This window comes from Anguilla rostrata, chromosome 6 (genome assembly GCF_018555375.3).
Source record: "Anguilla rostrata isolate EN2019 chromosome 6, ASM1855537v3, whole genome shotgun sequence".
In the NCBI taxonomy this organism is placed as follows: domain Eukaryota; kingdom Metazoa; phylum Chordata; class Actinopteri; order Anguilliformes; family Anguillidae; genus Anguilla; species Anguilla rostrata.
The window spans coordinates 54,451,570-54,472,044 of NC_057938.1; the positions used below are offsets into that span (position 1 = coordinate 54,451,570).

Below are 20,475 nucleotides of genomic sequence, written 5' to 3' on the forward strand. Positions count from 1 at the left end.
TTATTAAGAGAAGCATGTAAAAGTCTAAAAGTGGGACTTAAAGAGAGGTCTGATTGGCTGTTGCGATAACCTCTTATTAAACAGGCATGCGCCCCATGCTTTTTGGGGTTCGGTCAACCCAGCCGAGGGAGTGAGGTCGCCGGGCTTAAAATATCCGATTTCACCGTCTCTGCTCCTCACCCGGGTCTCGGGCACAGACTGTATCTCTCTGACCCGGTCAGCTACAGGCGATCAAAAGGGCCTGAAAAAACTGCCCGTGCAAAGTGTGCTACAAGCCCGTGCATCTCTGACCTGTCTCCCCTACAAACCTTACCCCCCCCCCCCCCCCCCGCAGGAGTGTGTAACCAGGCGACTCTGTTTCCTGATCCCAGAGGCCTTTCAGTTAGTGTGCATACCCACTGATCGCACTAGCTGGGAGGAGTGTAGCCATGGTAGAACGGCGACTCTTGATTCGGTACTGATAAAATGGCTTTCATTAGTTGTGCTAGTCGCTCTGGATAGACGTTGATCCTGTAATGTAGCTGTCAATCAGTGAAGCCCGATTTGTCCATGGCAAGTAATGACTTCTTACTTGTGACTGGGGCGCCCATTAATGATCTGACCTGCACGTGCTCTAGGAGTGAGAGCAGTGGTCATAAACTGAGAAAAAGAAAACAAAAGTAAAAGCAGTCGAGTGTTGTTTGGATGATTAAACAATGGGTTATTAATATGATGTGCCTTTGTGTAGAGTGTCAGAATAATCGTTTTTTTTTTTTTTATAAGTCTCATATCTGGAAATAATTTATAATAATTTGTAATAACACTTCTCAGGAATGTTATCTCAAGAGCTTGAAACGCACGTGATTTAGCTGTTTGGGAAACGCTCTCTCTGCGCTGCAGTTCCCACCGTCCCGTCTTTGTTTGTTCAATGCCGAGACATTTTCTAAAATGACGTCTTGATCGTTAAAAAATCCGGGACTTTTGTCCCGAGCAGGAGGCGTGCTCCCCGTCTCCGCCTCTCTCCGGGGGCCTCCCTTACCAGAAACCCGGGCCGTCCCGGGCTGGGGGGCAGGGGGGGGGGTTTGGGGGGGGTTTTTTCGGTACTGTAAATAATAGCCCGTGTTTGCTTTGGAAGACACTCAAAGGCCCTTTTGTTGGGCAGGCCATTGTGGCTTCCCTGCTACAGAGCGGCCCAGCACAGAACTGCACATGGGAACCCTCCCGTCTTAAATTTATCTGGGAGAAATATGCCTGATAGGTCAAAGGTCAACCGATTCACTAACCCCCACCAGGCCTTTCCATGCCAGCTACCCACCCCTTCCCCCCCCCCAAAGCCAAACTAGCCACGTTTTTTTTTCTTTTTGTAAAAACAACCCAGAAGCCATCGGTGCTACACTTTCACCTTTGGTTTGTCTGTGAAAGGCTGTCTCTCTCTGTAATCGAACCTGCTAACCGTTAAATCCAACAGAGAAAGAAAGAGAGAGAGAGAGAGAGAGAGAGAGAGAAAAGCTGCTGAATAAAGGGCAGAGCCACCCGACCTTCCCTCCCTCCCTCCCTCCCTCCCTCCCTCCCTCCCTCTCTTTAAGTCTTTCTTTCTCTAGTATAAAGATGCTTCTGTATTTATCTGAGCGCAGAGCACATGGTTTCACTTACGCGCGCTACTCTTGCGTTAGCCCAGGAGCGGCGTCCACCGATTCGCGGCGGTGTGGCAGCGCCCGTCCCGCGTGGGGAGGGGGAGGGGGCGGGAAATGTTTACGAACCTCGCAGCGCGCGCACGCGGTGGGCCTCTGGCTTCCTCCCGCGGTGTTTGCGTAGCTGCTAATTTGTGTGCCAGTCGCGGAGTTAATGGCGGTAAACTGCACTTCACGCGAAAGGGAGGGCAGCCAGGTGGGGTTTGGGTGGGGGGGGCGGGATGTTTTCACACCTCTGACTGACCAGCTGGTGGGTCATTTCACGGAGGTCACTGTCAGAACACAAATACCCCCCCCCCCCCCCCCCAAACCCCAAACACTCACACACACCCCCCGAGTCATTTCACACCCAGAAGAATTCCAGGCATTCAGCCGTTGTGCTCGTACACACCTGTTGCTATTGACCTTGGTTTACTATTATTATTATTATTATTAAAATGTATGTGACCCAGTGTAAATATGGCCCATATAGGATGATGTACATGTCTGCTGTCCTTCATATGGTCCACACATGCAGACACACACAGCACCCTCGCTCTCCTCAACCAAGACTGGAATCACAGGCGGGGTGGCGATATTCCCTTAGGCAGGACCAGGACACTAAACCTGAATTTCTTCATGCAAGATGCAGCTGGACTATATGGTCCACACGTGCAACTTCTCAAAATCACTCTGCATTGAACCATTTTCTTCTTCTCCTCCTTCTTCTTCTTCTCCTCCTCTTCTTTCTTCTCCTCATTCTCCTTCTTCCTCTTCTGCTTCTCCTTCTTCTCCTCCTTCTCCTTCTTATTCTCAGTCTCCTTCTTTCCTCCGTCTTCTCCTACTTTTCCTCCTCATCCTCCTCCGTTGAAGCACGCAGGTACTTTAGATCTGTAGATATCGCTGTATGACAGAGATGTCAAGCTTGGCCGATGACTCACTGACGTGATGTAAGCACAGAAGAGAATGTGGGAGGAGATTAGGCCCTGACTCACATAAGGGGTGGGGTTGATGTCACGCTCCTGTTTCCTCCTTATCACCCAAACATCCGGGATCCAGGAAGTGAGGAATTTCCCCTCGGAATCATGTGAGCTGTCGTGTTCCGTGCCTCGGTGACGGCGCGTTCGGGCGGGGCGGGGCGCGAGGTTTCGACCTGAGTCAGTGGCCGTTTGGCGCGATGTCATGTCGTTGCAGGTGAGGTCGGGACGAGCGTGGCGTTTCACACGTCCCACTGGAGGTCATCTGGAGGTCGAGTCTGTTGGGCTCACCTCCTCCCTCTGCTACTCAAGCTCATGCTGGTCAATTTCCCAAACTCCTCCATCTCCGGCTTTTGGTTTTGAATATCCAGGTTTCAGGCTCCTCGAGCGACACATTTGTGCAAACTGCACTGAATGCAACTTTACCAAACCAGGTATGAGCTTGCTTTACCCCCTTTGATACGTCTACTATGTTTTTTTTATGAATCAAAACCGTGGACGTTTTGGGTGTGCTTGTCAGTCAGAGTTTATGTGAGCCTCTGTTGCTCAATTAATCTCTTGCCAGCTGTGGAAATAAGATCCTCTTATGAGGAGAATGGGGTATCGATTCATCTGTGTAATCGTCATCCCCTACCCTATCAAGAGCCCTGGTCCCAAGTCCTACACAATAGTGTGAACACTACCCCCTGAGAGTACACTCTACCTGCTGCTTTATGCCCCTGGCTAAAGTGACAACCAGACACCTGAATTTGGGCCCAGTTCAAGTGCTGAACAATAAGCAGGTCCCATTGGCTTGACCCAGTTCTGCCATTCGATAAAACGCCACACCAAAAAAAAACTGTGGAGGCGAAGTAGGCCGAGACCCAAATCCCTCTCGTGTTTCCTAAAATGAAACAAAACAAAACAAACAAAAAAAAGATTTCAAAAAAGAAATAAGTGACAAGCTCCCTGTGCTGTGACACCGATATCTAATATTCAATTCCAGGAAGAGGTTGTCAGGAATTGCTGTTTGGCTGAAAAATTAGGGGATTTCCAGTCATCCCTCTGCAGCTGCCCAAGCTGTGGCGGCTAATCGGATGCAGAACAATGCTAGCCGAGCGTCCAGTGATTATTCTCGCACAAAGCCATCGCTTACAGACTCTGATTTCAGAGAAAGGGGAGAAATGTGTGCACAGGCCGGGGCCCGCTGTCATAAACATTTTTCCTGGACTGGCCTGTGGTTGTTAACCCCTTTCAAGGAGTGAGATGACAAACGTGTGATTAGAATGTCCTTAACTGAACATTCTAATGCTGATGTCACAATCGCTGCTGGCGACTGAAAGCAATGGAGTTCTAGAACACTGACGAATAGAATTGTGAATAAAGCATTGCAGAAAAGGTACTGTACAAAGGGTTATTGAAAGGGCTGCTGGTGGTAGACGTGTTGGTCTTAATGGGTGGTAAGTCTCTGTGGGATGTCCACTCATGACCGTTCACCCCAGCGATTGTTCTTCGTCTTCCCCCTGGTGTGTTTGTTCGGTGATACGCACCTCGCCAAAGGCTTCCTTCTCACGTCAGATGGCGGCTTTAGAGGTTTTATCTTTCCGAAGCGTTGATTTGTCATCGTTGGTGAAAAGCGTGGGAACTCTGGTTTTTGGGTTTCGTTTGACGTGCAGTAAAGTGGGTCGGGACGACGTCGTAAAAGTTTATTTGTGTTTGATGAGTCGGCGACGCGTCGGACGCTGCAGCAGCGCGAGCGGGGGATTTCCCCCCCTCTGCCCACCGCTTTTCTGGAATCTTCCGCGCCTGCCGGCCTGCCCGTGCCACACATGGATCAGACAGGCCCGCTCACGGAATGTGGCCCCGAAATAAACGCCCGCTTCTGTTCTCTGAGGACGTCCTGTGGAGGGCTGCTGACCCAGTTGTGTGTGTTTGGGAGGTGGAGCTGTCCTTGGGCTGTCTCTCTCTCACTCTCTCTCTCTCTCTCTCTCTCTCATGACAGAATTAGAAATCAGATCAGTGTAAATCTGTCTCCATTAGGCAGGAAGAGAGAGAGAGATAGAGGGAGGGAGAGGGAGAGAGAGAGAGAGAGTTTGGTGGTTTGAGTGACTCCAGGCAAAGCCCCCCTTGCGGTATCACTTGCACCCCACCTGTAGCTTTGGCTTCTGTCCCGCTCCGGCAAGCGCAGACTGCCCCCCCCCCCACCCCCAACCTGGACCCCACAACGTCAGACCTGAGAACCCGCGGCGGCTAATTAGCCTGCATGCACATGCTAAACACAGACGCTCTGCTGCTCTACCAAACCCCCCTCCCCCCGCCAACCTCCTTCACCCTCCCCCCCGCTTCCCTCCCACTCTGATCTCACGTAGTGGTGTGGACCTTCCTGACCACCAAACTCTGCGAGAGAGAGGGAGAGCGAGCGAGCGAGAGAGAGAGAGCTAAGGAGAGAGAGAGTGAGAGAGAGAGAGCGTGCCACAGAAAGAAAGAGAGAGCTAGGGAGCGAGAGAGAGAGCGAGTGAGAGAGAGAGGAAGAAATCCCAGCGCAGTTACGCCGGCAGTGTGTCAGCAGGGACAGAGGGATCGAGTCGTGCGCGCCGTGTCCTGAGATGGAGTTAAAGCTGCAGAAGAAGCTGTCCCGCATCGCCGTCCCGGGCCCGGTCCGGCCGCCTCCTCAGGGAAGGGTGCAGTTCTAGAGGTGAATCTCCCCGACGGGACCCCCGGTATTCCGAGAGGATATTTGTTTTGGTTGGGGGGGGAGGGGGGAGGTGAAGCACCTCATCCTCATCTCCGCGTGTGGGGCGGAGTGGATTTTTTCGGGGGCGCGTCGTGCACCGCGAGGTCTGCAGGTTTTTGGCGAACCCGTACCCGCGCGACCCGTAATTGCGGTACGGTTGCCGTGAGCGACTGCTCCCGACCTCAAATTACAGCGTCGAAAGTTCCAATTTGGCGGAGAGTTAATGGTACCCCAGCGCTCGCGCGTAATCACACGGTGGGCTGCTATTTCCTAATCGTACAGTGCAGTCTGCGTTCCAGAGGGAGGCTGTCCTGTCCAATAGCACGGTGTGTGTGTGCGGTAGGTCTGCTTCACTATATGGTGTATGTTATATCGGTATTATATTGGTATATTGTAAATGTACATGTGAAAAGACAAACATTCTTAGTCCTTTTAATTGAATTATGGCATGTTGTTGGATGGAGGTTGACACGCTGTTCAGTATACTGGTTCAGTTATGTGTTCAGTAGCAGTGTTAGAAATCCAGTAAAAACACATATGGGTCTGAACACTGTGTGGGGAGAGAAGCAGGTCTTTTTCCACAGTTAGAGGTAATGATCAGTTTGAGGGGTTTTCCCTTCCCATTTTGCCTTGTTTTATAGCAATGGAGTGAATGTTTTTATTTTTTTGTTGAAGTTTACTGGTGATGGAGGGATGGGAAGGGGGAGAGGAGTAGTGAATTGTGGGTAATGTGTATCTCGTCCTGCGCTCGGTGTTTTAGAGGCTGCTGTGTGTGAGTGGATGTGCAGTTTATTCTGTGTGGAAAGCAGTGTTGTTCTCTTTGGAAGTGCTTCTTTCGTATCGCTGATGATGGGGACTGAGATACAGACGGTGTGCGGGAGTGAAGTACAGATCGGACGCATCCTCTGAAGTTTGGCTCCGGGTGTTTGTGCCGCTTGTGTCTCTTCCTTTCGGCAGTGTTCTGTGTCGAAGTGGACGCAGAGGAAAAGGGCTGAATAAGTTGAGCTTCGGTGGCTGGGGGTAGAAGACGGGGCCTTTTCACCGCGGTGTGTAATTTTGGCGGATGACGCGGTGGCGCGGGAGCGGCAGTTGGCTTTTCCGCCGTTATCTCGCTGCTTCATTTCCCTTCCCCTCGTCCCCCATTTCAGTCTGAATGAAACACGACTTCCTGCATCGGCCAGTGCACTTTACACACACACACACACACACACGTGAACACCATACACTCACACGCTCACATACACACACACACACACACACACACACACACACCGTGCACACATACACACACGCACCACACACCATGCACACCAGTACACATACACACGCACCACCATGCCCAACACACTCACGCTTTGCTCATTTACTTGTTTTAGCTTCTCTTTAGTTGGCAGTGTCCTCAAAACCACATCTGCAGAATCATTACAGAAAGCAGAGAGAAAGCTTGTAAGCACAGCTGAGGTGCCTGAATCCGTCCCAGGACCGGTTCCTCTGACGGGTTTCTGCTTTATTTAGGGATGTGATGGAAAAGGGGGGGGTTTGTAGAAGTCATCTTGTTTCCCTTATTTTTGCTGTTTTTAAGTCGCATAAAACATTAATCCCAGTGGAGGAGCGCCTGCTCCTCCGGCCTGCCGTCAGAGGGCTCTCCTGCGCTCATGCGACGTTTAATTGCGATTTTTGGGATTTCGGCTGCAGGTGCTGCGGCCGCAGCGCTCGCATTCCTCGGCCCGCTGCGACGGCTCGCTCACTCGCTCGGGCCGGTCCGGAGCGTCCGTGCCCCCCCCGAGACATCCTGCTGCCGGGTGCACGCGAGTGGGACAGAGGCCGCCAAGTGGTGGAACTGAGGAACTGCGCTTAACATCAAGGTTTATTTTCAGGGATGAAGAGCATGAACTAGCTAATGCGGAAAAGTCTGAAATGATGACTTTTTTTTTTGGGTGCGGGTGAGATTTTCCTGGCGTAAGAGCGCATCACTGACTCCGTGGTTCTCGTAATCGCAGCACTGAGACCGAGGCGGAGGGAAGTTGTTAGAAGGTGTCGGTGCGATGTTGGCGGTATTATCAGCGTCTCACTCGATTGGCTGGGTCCGTTAATCTCAGTCCTGCCCGCCCTGTACCCTGCAGGAGTCTGCAAAGCTGGGCTCTGCTTTCTCTTTCTCTCTTTCTCTCTCTGTCTGTCTCTCTGTCTCTGTCGTTCTGTCTCTTTTTCTTTCTGTCTTTCTCTCTCCACTGTCTCCATCTCTCTCTCATTCTCTCTGTCTCTCCCCTGCCTCTCTTCCCCCATCTCTCTCTCTCTCTCTCTCTCTCTTTCTTTCGCTCGCACACAGCTCTCCAGAACGAACCGCAATCAGTCATTATCTGGGCCCCCCTAGACTCAGGCCAGGGGAAGACGTGATTGGCTCGCGAAAGTAGGTGATCCATCTTGGAGGCGGGGCGATGGTGGGTGGGTGGGGGGGGGGGTGTTGGTAGGGGCGGGATGATCAATGGGTGGGGTGGGCGTACCTAAATAAATAACTCCTTTTGAATAGATATTAAATGATGTCACGCCCCCCCCCCCTTCCTCAGTACCCCTGGGGGCACAGCTGGTAAATGGAGGGGGGGGGAGTGGTAGAGCTGCTAGATTTGCTGCTGCTGCAAATACAAGCGGGACTGTCCTGCCCTGGGACAAATACAGGAGCTTCTCAGGATGAACGCCCCCCCCTAAACTGAACCGCTCCCCAAACACTCACACACACGCACACACACACACACACATCATGCACACCACTGCACCACACACACACACACAGCGCACACACACCACAGTTTAGTCACGCGTGAGTGTGCTTGGACCAGCTCCTGGAGGCTCTGTCTTCTTCTCTGGAAAAAAAAGGGAAAGAAAATGACGCAACTTTTTAAATACCTGCGCGTCAAGACAAAAATACACTTGTGTGCGTATATGTGTGTATATATATGTGTGTATATATATATGTGTGTGTGTATGTAGATATGTGTGTATATATGTGTGTGTATGCATGTGTGTGTATGTCGATATATGTATATACATATATGTATATATATATGTATGTATATATATGTGTAAATATATGTGTATATATTTGTGTATATATATATGTGTATATATATGTGTATATATATATGTATGTGTATATATTTGTGTATATATTTGTGTATATTTGTGTATATATTTGTGTATATATTTGTGTGCGTCCTGGCCGGGCAGACAGTCCTCAGCTCTGTTTGCTCTCCCTGTGTAAAGGAATGAAGGAACGGCCGTTTATTTACTCTGCCACTTCTGAGCTTTGCTTTTACTCTTTCTCTTTCTCTTTTTTTTCCTCCTCCTCCTTTTTTTGTTCTTCTTCTCTCCGCGGGGTTAGCCGCAGGCCCCGTCGCCGTGGCAACTGCGGCGCTACGGCCCCGGTCATCTTGGCAACCCCAAACCCCCTCCGCTCCACCCCACCCCCTCCCACCCCCCCACCCCACCCGCTCCCTCGCTGTCCCATTGTGGGTCACCGGACACCCCCACCCCTTCCCCTCCTCCCCTGCCCCACCCCACCCCGCTCAGCCCCTCTGCAGCACCATATGGGACACTGATTACAAATTCACAGGGGCATCCATGCCTAAGACACAGAGGCATCAGACCCACCATTTTAAAAGGGACTATAAACATGGAACGTGGAGCGAATAGAGTATGGGCTGCTGTCGTTTTCAAAGCTGGGTTCAAAGTATGATGTACTGCAGGCTAATAAACTAACTGGTGGTCTTGTCTTCTGGATCTGTTGCTTGTTTGGTGGAGAGCAGGCAGATTTAATTAAAAAATTGTCATTAGAAGGTAACGGTCAGTAAACGCAGTGATAGCAGGGCTCTATGCTAGCAAGGAGCACATGTGCTTCTAAGTTGAAAGAGAAACGGGTGGGGGGAGAGAGAAAGAAAAATGCAGCGTGATCCAAAAAATGGACAGTACCCAGTTCATTGTGGTGCAGTTGGAGGGTGTGCGGCATCGACCAGTCAGTTGCTGAGGAGATATCAGGGCGAATGGCAGGATGGTGGTGGAGGGGGGGGTTCTGGGGGGGGGACTGGGTGGGGAGGGGGCTGGTGGGGGGGGGTTGGTGGCTAATTGTGAGCGTGCGTTCACAATGATGGCGCGAGCAGAGAACATCTGCTCATGCCCAGTGCACCTCGCCGATCTGTGAAAGGCCCTTCTGGAAGGTTCCGTAGCCCCAGCACACCCCTGCGGATGGGGTGTGGGAGGGGGGGACCGGGGGGGGGGGAGAGATTCGCGTGGTAATACGTTCCGTGCTTCCGGTCGTTTCTCCCGCTCCACCACGCTTCCATCCCTGTGGCTAGGTGCCCTCGCTGCGTCCTGGTTCTGTTTTTTTTTTTTTTTTTTTGGGGAAAGGACAGGATGCTGACGAGCTCTGAGCATGCTCAGTTGCGACCTCCTTCCTGTACACACCTGGGCCAGGTCACCGGGCAGCAATTCGCACTCGTGACGAGTGAGGTTCGGCAGCGCTCTGCATCATTGGGGGGGGGGGGGGGGGGCATGCGGCATCGTGCAGAAGGAGAGCTGTTCGTTTGTTTCTGCTTGCTCTCCGCTATCAATTCGCGTAACCCCTCCCCCCCCTCCTGGGGTGGGATGAGTTTTGACTGAGGCCAGCGTGCTCTCTGACAGGGCACTCCCTCCAGTGCAAGGAGCGAGGTGGGGGGGAGGGGGGCAGGTGGGGGGGGGGGGGGGGTTGTGTCACACGGGGTCAGGGGGGTGTGAGACCAGCGCTGGACACTCAGTTTTGTCTGACAATGAAGTGCCTAACCCACTGAGAAAGAGAGAGAGACAGAGAGACAAAGAGAGTAAATGGAGTGTGCGTCTGTCTCTGTCTATCTCTGCTTCTGTCTGCATGTGTGCCAGAGAGAGAGAGAGATAAAGAGAGAGAGAGAGCGATAGAGTGTACAGAGCAAGTGTGACAGACTTTAACAGACACAGAGACACAGAGAGAAAGATTGAGACAGAAAAAGAGAGAGAGGAATAGAAGGAGAGACAGATGAAAGAGAGAGTGTGACGGAGAGAGAGAGAGAGTGAGATGCATGCTCGGAGTGTGACGGATCCTGAGAGACAAATCGAGTGAGAAAGAGAGGGAAAGAGAAAGGAAGGGAGATGCTGACAGAGAGAGAGAGAGCTACTTACTTCCAGCTTCTTTCCGTTAAGTTGGGAGAGTGGGCGGGGCTTGCAGAAAGGGGCGGGGCTCGGTACTGTGTGTGTGTGTGTGTGTGTGTGTGTGTGGTGGGGGAGACTGGCTCTATTCAGTTTGAGAGCTGTGGACAGGTTGGATTTGTCTTTACAAACCCCCTCCTGCTGAGCTTTGAGAGAGCGGAGCTGAGAGAGGGAGAGAAAGAGAGAGAGGGAGAGAGCGCGAGAGGGAGAGAGAGAGAGAGAGAGACGGGGGCTGATTCCCGTATGCGCGTGTCTGTGAGTGTCCGTCTGTGTGTTCGTAGGGGGGGTGTGTGCGTGCGTGTGTGTGTGTGTGTGTGTGGGGACTGGCTCTATTTAGTTTGAAGCTGTGAAGGTGGATTGTCTTACAAACCCTCCTGCTAGTTGAGAGAGCGGCTGAGAGAGGGAGAAAAAGAGAGGGAGAGACGCGAGGAGAGAGAAGAGAGAGACGGGCTGATTCCGATGCGGTGTCTGTGAGTGTCCGTCTGTGTGTTCGTAGGGGGGGTGTGTGCGTGCGTGTGTGTGTGTGTGTGTGTGTGCACACGCGCTTGCTGGGCACTCCGAGCAGCTTGCTCGCTCGCTCTCTCTCTCTCTGAAGAAGAAGGAAATGCTTGGGCTTGGGAGGACCTGACGGAGTGTGGGGACTGTGGAGGAACGTGATTCCGCGATTCGGGATTTGGGGCTGCGTTCGGATATGTGACCGCTTCTGTTGCCGAGAGCTCCTGGGCTGCTCCTGTCTCTGCTTCCCTTTTTTCACTTAAACAAAAAGAAACAAAAAAAAAGGACGTGGATGAGGGACAATGCCGACTGGTGAGTGCTGATGGTCTTCACGCTCGCAAAAAAACTTCATGGAACAATTTGAATTTTGTTCAGTTTTTAAAAAAATATCGTTTTTTTTTTTTTGTTAGTTTTTTTTTTGTAACAAGTTGCTGTGATATTGTTGGGTATTCTAACAGATATGAGTGAGAAAACATGGAATAAATCTGTCGAGAGGCTTTCCGCGTAAATTTCCTGAAAAATTTTAAGTGTTGACAGAGATACGAGAGCATTTGAATTGGGGCGAGAAAAAAAAGTTTGAATATGTGTGTGAATTTCTGCTTGTTTGATGTTAATTTTTTTTTTTGTGCACAGAGTAAATTTGGGGTTAGTTTGCAGACTCTGCGGGTTTTCCCCCCACTTGTCTGCTGTCAGATACGCTCGGCCCCCCTGTCCCGCTTGACGAGGGGTTTGGGGGGGTGGGGGGGGACCAGAGTGTCGAAATGCCGCCCCCTCCCCCCTGACCCACATTGTCACCCTCAGGGGTCCGTAATTACAGTTTTAGTGTTGTGTGTGGGGTGGGGGGGGTGCGCTCTCTTTGACTAGGACATCTGCTCGGGGGTCCCAGCTGGGAACTGCTCTATATGAGAGAGAAGGGTGGGGGGGGGGGGGTCAAATCGGGGTTGGTGTGGATCGATCAGAGAAACGTCCTCACCTCCCTCCATCTCTCTCTCTCTCTCTCTCTCACTCTCACGATAGCTGGCATATCGGGTTGTGATCCCTTTGCTTAACGGTAAACACCAGGGGTTAGTTTGGGGAGGGGGGGGGGACTATTTAGGGAAGGGTTTGGGTTTGGGTTTCTGTGTGCTACTCTTGGCTGGGGGGGGGGGGGTTTAGGGGGGTAATCTAATCGCAGTGCAGAAACCAGGGCAGGTTATACAAACGTGCCTCAGCCAGTTCAAGAGTTTCCTCTCTCTCTCCTCTCTCTCCCTCTTTCTCTCTTTTGCTCTGTCCTTGTCCCTCTTTCTTTCTCCCTCTCTCTCTCCCTCCCTCCCTATCTCTTTCTCCCTCTCACGCACACAGAGGCTGTTAGCTTGTGTAATTTACACCCTCTCTGAAGTGCAGGGGTGCACGCCCTCACCCCCACCCCAAACTCAGGCAGCTTATCCTCCTGCCTGGCGTGTCATTAACATACCGCCAGGCCGCAGAAGCGCAAATCGGCCCGACGCGCTCCTCACGCCCTCTCAACAGACGCGCTAGCGGACATGGCGATCGCAGCGGGATGAGCTGCGTCAGCCCAGCGCATTCGGTCCCGCCGTGGCTGTTCTTCCAATATCGCCGCGGCTTCTCCTTTCGATACCACCGTGACTGTTCCTCCAATATCACCGCGACTGTTCCTCTCGATACCCCCAGCGACTGTTCCTCCCGATACCACCGTGGCTGTTCCTCTCGATACCCCCAGCGACTGTTCCTCCCAATATCGCCACGACTGTTCCTGTCAATACCGCCGTGACTATTCCTCCCGATGCCACCGTGACTGTTCCTCCCGATACCACCGTGGCTGTTCCTCTCCATACCGCTGCTACTGTTCCTCCGGATACTGCCACGACTGTTCCTCTCGATACCCCCAGTGACTGTTCCTCCCGATACCGCTGCGACTGTTCCTCCCAATACCATGACGACTGTTCCTCTCCATACCGCTGCTACTGTTCCTCCGGATACTGCCACGACTGTTCCTCTCGATACCCCCAGCGACTGTTCCTCCCGATACCGCTGCGACTGTTCCTCCCAATACCACCGTGGCTGTTCCTCCCCGTACTGTTGCGACTGTTCCTCCCAATACCACCGTGGCTGTTCCTCCCCGTACTGTTGCGACTGTTCCTCCCAATACCACCGCGACGGTTCCTCCCGATGCCAGAAGCAGAATTTTGCATGCCGTTTTGCATGACATTTTTGCATGCAGTCTCTGGAGTTTTGATGCTTTGTCTGGAGGTCACAACAGCGCTTTGGGTTGCATAGGTTTACTGGACAGAAAGCTGGCGAAGGAAGCCAAGTTTAGATTTTCATAATTGCAGAAATTCATTTTTGGCCCCCGTGTTTTGAAACTGGGAAGTTTTAAGATCAGAAAGGGAAGTATAGAGAGTGATGGAGAGAGGAAGGGAGGGAGGGGGAGTGGGAGGGAGGGAGGGAGGGAGGGAGGATGGAAGCGGAGTTTAAATGTGTACAGCTCCTCCTCTGTTTACTCGCGCGGTGTACATGTTTTTCCGATTCCTGCTATTTGTTCTGTCAGACGTGTTTACAGTGAGCTCTACCACATGCGGGACAGCTGTGGCTCTCTGGGACGCTCGATGAACAACCGCTTTCATTCCCGCCTGACCAGCGCTTGCTGTTGTTTTTGTTGTTGTCGCTGTTGTGGTTGTCGTCGTTGTCGTTGTTGTTGTTGTTGTTGTTGTTGTTGTGGTTGTTGTTCTCTCCAGTCAGTGATGTTGCACACTGGGCTATCTTTGTGTTGGTATTCCCAGGATGAGGTTGTGGCCCACGCCTCCTCTTCGGTTCTTTGTCTCGAGACTGTGCATCTTTTCTGAGAGCACCCCTCCTTTCATCCGGAAAGGGTTGAAAATAAGATTTATCCCCGCCTCTCAGATTCATAAATCGTGTGTCATTTCAGTCTGGACTGTTTCGTTCTGTCATTTAAACGTCTGTCCTGTAGTCCCAGCTTACATGGTCTTACCTCCTTGTGTCCTTTGTTTATATTGTGTTTTGTTGATCGTCTGTTGTTGTGAAATGTTTGCATTCATTGTGCTGTGCTCTTGGCCAGATCTCCCTCGTAACAGACATTTAATTTCCTGGCTAAATGAAGGTTGGCTTACAAAAAAAAGTTTGGGATTCTCTTGTGCAACCCTTCCTCGGTGGAACCAGCTTCTGCTTTTGTGCTTGATTCGACGTTAAAGAAGATATTGATGTGAAATAAAGAGAGAGATTTAGGGCGAGTTTACGGAAAGCCCCACCCCCACTCTTTTTAAAATCAATTTAGAAAAACTTCCGGAAAATTCAGGCTGTTCTTTAAACATTTTTTCCTTCTTTTATTTTGGTGAGGGGGTGGGGGTAGGAGGGTTGGCCTGTCGTCCATCAGGTCTTCTCTCTTTCTTCAAAAGCTATCCATCTCATCCCAATGTGCTCGAGTGTTGGAAGGACTCAAAGAGTCATTCAGGAAGTGTAGACAGGGCTCTTGGGAAAAGCTGGTGATCGGGCACGTCTTTGTTTAAGCACTGTAAACTGAAAGGCCCTGCTGGAGACCTGGAGACACACACACACACACACACACACACGCACTCACACACACACACACACACACGCACGCACACACACACTCACACACTCACACACACACGCACATGCACGCACACACGCACACACACACATGCACACTCAATCACACACACACGCACACACACTCAATCACACACACACGCTCACTTACACACACACATTCACTCACATACACTCGCACACGCACACTCACACACAATTACACTCACACACACTCTCACTCGCACGCACACACAGACACTCACACACACACACACACACTCTCCTGAACAGTAGCAGGGACAGGGGGAGGCAGATAATTAAGATTGCTAACGTCAGTGGTGGCACTTTCTCAAAAGGCCATCCGTGCTGGGGGCTGTCCCAGCGTCTGCCCGGGCAGCGTTACTGCTGCCACTCAAACTCCCAGATCCTTTCTTTCTTCTCCCAGTGCTTCAGCGTTCAACTGCCAGATACTTCGAGTGCCTGCCTGGCAGACATTGGACATATTTGACTGTTTTTTTTTTTGTAATAATGAGATGGTTGTAATAGACTTGCAGACATATTTTAGTAAGAGAAGTCGCCGAACATCGGCTGGAGGACGCGGAGAGGCGGCTCTGTTAAACCTCATCGTTTGGGCCGTTGAAGTGCCCTTGGGCCGCTCCCGGGCGGCGTGTGTATTTTTATCCGCGGGCCCGTTTTTTAAGGTCATTTGCGTCCCTCTCTGAGGCTGGAACCGCGCTGTAAAATGTGTAACACATGCAGCGGTAACGTGACACCCAGCGCTATGCTCAAAAGTTTACTCGTGATTTTCTCCACATGAGAAACGGACCGGCTGGATCCAAATCCAGTTCAAGTATGTATCGCGTTTGCCCGAAAACCTACGCTCCTGAATGGTGTCAGTGCTCAGATTCATGTTTTTCCATCATACCCCCCCCCCCCCCGCCCATACACATTGTGTCTTCGCTGCGTTATGTCGTGTGTCGTAAGTTGCCAGTGAGCAGTTAGCGAGTTTAGGCTGGGATTTGCGTGCGTTATGGAGCTGGGCCCGGGTGTCTCTGGAAGGCTGACTCGCGCGATCTTCGGTTCAGCGGAACGGAGGGATGGCTATGAAACGATAAAGCAGGTGCCTTTCTGAGAGCGTGTTTCCTTGCATTGGATGGGGGGCGGGGTCTGGAGGCGGCGCTGCGATGTGATTGGTGGTTAGTGTGAGCGCTGCGATGTGATTGGTGGTTAGTGTGAGGAGGACTATGGGAAGCGGGAGTGTGGATTTCTCGCCTTTGATGTCTTGAGGCTGAGGGGAGAGAATGGGGGGGGGGGCAGGGTGCTGCTCAGTGGAGTGTGTTGTGTGTGTGTGTGTGTGAGAGAATGTGTGTGTGTGGGGGTGGGGGCGGGTGGGTGCGTGTGTGCGTGTCTGCGCGAGTGTGCTTGCATGTGAGTGTGAGAGAGACATAATGTGTGTGAGAGAGAAGAGAGAATGTGTATGTGTGTGTGCGTGTGAGAGAGGGAATGTGTGTGTGTGTGTATGTGTGTGTGTGTGAGAGTGAGGGAATGTGCATGTGTGTGTGTGTGAGAGAGAGGGAATGTGCATGTGTGTGTGTGAGAGAGAGGGAATGTGCGTGTGTGTGTGTGTGAGAGAGAGAGGGAATGTGCGTGCGTGTGTGTGTGTGTGTGAGAGAGAGGGAATGTCGTGCGTGCGTGTGTGTGTATGTGTGTGTGCGTCTGTTAATCTGGGCCATTGTGCTGCTCTGAAGTGAATGATGTCATGTTTTAGTTTGAGTGTCTTAGCCGCAGCACTCAAGTTCCTCCCTCCCTCCCTCTCTCTCCCTCTTTCTTTCTCTCCTTCTTTCTCTCTCTCCCTCTTTGTTTCCCTTTCTCTCTCTCTCTCTCTCTCTCCCTCCCTCCCCTGCTCTGCTGGCTGATAAAGACCGGACAGAAGCAGTGTGAAACTTGCGGAGCAGGTTTGAGGGCAGCGCTCCATTGTGTTTTATTGGCCTTTGATAGACCAGCGCTGACTCATCTGGTTCTATGGATCGCGCAGCTGCTGCTGTTGCTGGGCTCTGTGGGGCAGCAGGTGACCCTTACCTGTGTGGGGAAGCGCCCTTAAGCCCAGCGGACGCTCCGGCTTCGCTCGGCTCAGGTAAAATTTCCACCAGAATGTCCAGAGATTTCCGCTCAAGATGATGTTTGTACTGACAATTTAATTTACAGTACAGCATTCTGGGTAGTGTAGTTTCTCTGGGCCGTCAACATTGTTTTCGTAGCACAGACTACACATTGTGTTGGAGTCTGTTCTGGTTTTTTGTTTTTAGGCCGTCTTTTCTCATGGGAGTCATTCATTTGAACAACCAGACACACTGACAACCAGACAAACACGCCTGTTTTTAAGTTTTTTCTTTTGTCTGTCTTTAGTGGAGGTCACAGAATAGCAATTAAAAGTATCTGAGGCATTTTGTTTGCGTCAATATCTTACTTTCACACAGACTTATTTTCAGATTATTTTGTCTAAACATGTGACTCACCCTTGAACATTTAATACATGAAACCTTCAGTTTTTTTTTTGATGCGTGACTTCACTGAGATGAAACCTTTCGAAAGATTTCGATCTCGCATATTGCTGCACAGACGGTAGGCGTGGCTTCTGTGGAAGTGTTTATCGCTGCGAGATCAATCACCTACCCACACTCATTGAGCCTGTGTTATGGCTGTACCAGACTCTCTCTGATGGAGAAGCAGGACACTGCCATCCATTTACACAGCTGGATATGTACTGAAGCGATGCAGGTTAAGTGTCACGCTCAAGGGTCCAGCGACAGTGTCCTTACCCAGGAATCGAACCTGCGACCTTTGGGCTACAAGACCAGCTCCTTACCCGTTACACTACACTGCCGCCCAGCGCATAATGCCACTGTAGAAACTGTTAAATACAGAGGCTTTCGCTCATTACAGGGGGATCATTAAAGGGATCAGGTTTAACAATAATCTCAGGCGAGTTAAACCCCCCCGCCCCTGCTCCGCCTTTGTCACGTCTTGCGTTTCCTCAGTCGGTTTTCCACGGATTCCCGTTTCTTTTGATGTTCGAAAAGCGGCGTTGGAACTCGCCGCGTCGCGTGTGCCTACCACCAAGCCGCGCGTCCCGGAGAGCAAGACTTACCGCCGCAGTTCTGTAACCACGGCAGTTAACCGCTCTTAAAGTTTTCAGCTTTTTCCTGAAATGTTTCATGTGTTGAAGCGCGATTTCAGGCGGCTGTGAAACGTTTTGCTTGTCGGTGAAGAACAGGACACCGTGTGGATCTTTTGGCCTCTGTGCCAAACCACTCGTTTCCGTGGAGATGCTTCAGGAATTACTGGAATCTGTCTCTCTGTGTTGTTTTGACTGTTGGTTCTCTTTGTTGTTTTATTTCAGTTTAAATAAGATTGGATGAATGCAGACACCAGGGCTGGAGACTTCAGAGATTGTGTGTGTGTGTGTGTGTTTGTGTGTGTGTGGGACAGGGTGCCCTGTTTGTGTGTGTGTGTGTGTAGTATGTGTGTAAGTTGTTTGTACTGTGCCTTTGTGTGTTTTTGTGTGAGTTGTGTGTTGTGTGCTGTGTGTTGTGGTGTGTGCCTGTGTCGTGTGTGTTGTGTTGTGGTAGTGAGTGTGTTGTTGTGTTGTGTTCGTGTGCGTGCGTGCGTGCGTGTGTGTGTGCGTGTGTGTCTGTTAGTCATTTCACAGGGTGTGTTCCACACCGGGCGGGGGTGTATTTGCTCTGCTCAGCTCAGGCGCGGTGTGATGTACACAGAGACACCGTTTCCCATCATCACCTGTGAATCCGCACAATGGCCTCTGATTGGCTCCTCTGTCCTCCATCTGTGGCTGTGTGCGTGGCCTCTTTCTTCTTCTCCTGTTTTGGCTTTTGTTTTGTGTGATTTTCAATGCCCCCTTTTGTCTGCACCCAGACACCCAGCCAGACCTCTTTTGTTTGTTTTTCTTTTTTGTTTGTCATTTCCCCAAGCCCGTTTACTCTCTGGTAATGTAAAGGCCAGTCAATAATTCTCCTAAAATCCACTGAGGCGAGAGAAGCAGTACAGATACGCTTCACTGGAAGCTCTGGCTTCCTGGTGATTGAGCGATAGGGCCCCAATCAAACCGGTAGCCAAAACGCTCCCATGTGGGGAAAAACCCATCTGATGGATGTAAAAACAGATATGAGTCAGGTGTAAACGGGGCCTGTCGGTGCGGTTGGGGGCGGGGCTTTATGGGGGGCAGGTCTGTGCCCTGATTGGTGGATATGCGTTCTCCGTGTATGCTTAGAGGATATCTGTCATTTAAACAGCTGGAAGATCAGGGAGCTGGTCAGGAAGTGTAGACATCTGGACCGCATGAGACCGGTACAGGAAGGGGGGTGGATTTGTCCTTCGGCATCCGCTGATTTGACATGTACATGTACGTTGGTGGAAGCACGTGTACTTAATGACTCATTTCATCTGTTTATACCAGAGTGTGCTGCTTCTAACAGATTTCAGGGTTGGGAAAATGGGTATCAGTATATAAGTTATTAAGACAATTTGAAAAGGAATCAAAAACTTTTTTATCTTTTATAGCTACAATGTAGAGATGCTGTTAAACAGTACAGGAATCAGTTTGGGAGACTGACACTGTCGTGTATTGCAGGGGAAGGGAAGGTGTATGTGTGCGTCTATGCATACGTGTGTGTGTCTATGTGTGTGTGTGTGTGTGTACCTGTCATACACACCTGCATTGTGGGGACACGTGACCTCACGTGCAGTCTCAGTGAGACCGGCGCTCCTTTCCGGCTCCTCCGTGGCGTCTGCTCGCTGTGCGTCTGTCTGAGCGTCGCTGGGAAACGTGCGGAAAGTGGGTCAGGCCCCCGCTCTTAACGCTGAGCGCTTTACAGAAACGAAACGCCCGTGCAAGCCTCGACACCTTTCCCACCTGGTCTGGAGCCTGGCCCCGCGAGAGAAGCACTTACCTTTCTCCTCCATTCACTCCCACTGCATTGCATTGCGTTTCGCTGAGCTTGTAAACAGAGCACCTTGCACTGCTTACATTACATACGCCACATTGATACAGTTGGTTTATTTTACGGAAGTAATTCAGGTTAAGTAGCTTTTGCTCAAGGCTACAATGGCAGTGGCCCCCCTGGAGTCAAACACTGGCAAACTCCGCAGTAGCGCTGGACTGGGACCTACTATGGAGCTGGGTGGATCTGGCCCCCTGGACTCAAACCTGCAACCTGCAATAATTAATAAAATAATTTTTTTTTTGCAGCAGCAGCAGCAGCAGGTCTGGGCTTTGGTTTTTGCGAAGCTGTTTGATGAATGCTGGAAAGATCAGCTCGCCCTGATAGCCTGAAAGGAAAGAAATCGCTCGATCTGAGTGTGGCAGCTGCAGCATCTGTGGCCCCGGGGGGGGGGGTGGGGGGAGTGAATGCTCCCTTTATATATTTTTTTTCTGGGATTTTTCCCCCCCTTCCTTTTTAACATGCGGAATTCGGTAACCATAGCGATGCTGGCCGTGGCCGTCCCGGGCCCGAGCTCCCGGCTCACGGTTACGTTCGGGGAAACCCGCCGTCTGGCCCAAACGCGCCCGCCCGCCCGCTCCGGGACGGAGGGTCTCGGTGCCCGCCTTGCGTCTGCCGTTGCCGGCGGCGACAAAAAAAAAGCGCCATTCAGCCCGAAGAAGAAGAAGCAGCCGCCGGGGTGGCCTGGCCATCACACTCTCTCACACAGTCCGGGTATTAAAAAACCCCCCGCTGTCCGCCCCTCTCTGAATCGTCTTGGGCTGACTCAGTGATTATGCCGGGGCATAAAGGGGGACTTTGTGGTGCTCGCCCCCCCCGGAGTATCGGGTGAATCCCGACGCCAG

At 51.4% G+C, this 20,475-nt stretch overlaps 1 protein-coding gene across 1 annotated transcript in view; it reads left to right on the forward strand.

Annotated features, from left to right (window-relative positions):
• The first annotated feature begins 11,017 nt into the window (after positions 1–11,017).
• LOC135257662 (pleckstrin homology domain-containing family G member 1) overlaps positions 11,018–20,475 on the forward strand; it is a 37,517-nt gene continuing 28,059 nt past the window's right edge. The window contains exon 1 of the mRNA XM_064340641.1: positions 11,018–11,354. Within this exon, the coding sequence (XP_064196711.1) occupies positions 11,345–11,354 (10 nt within the window). The 5' untranslated portion in view covers positions 11,018–11,344. The remainder of the gene's footprint in view (positions 11,355–20,475) is intronic.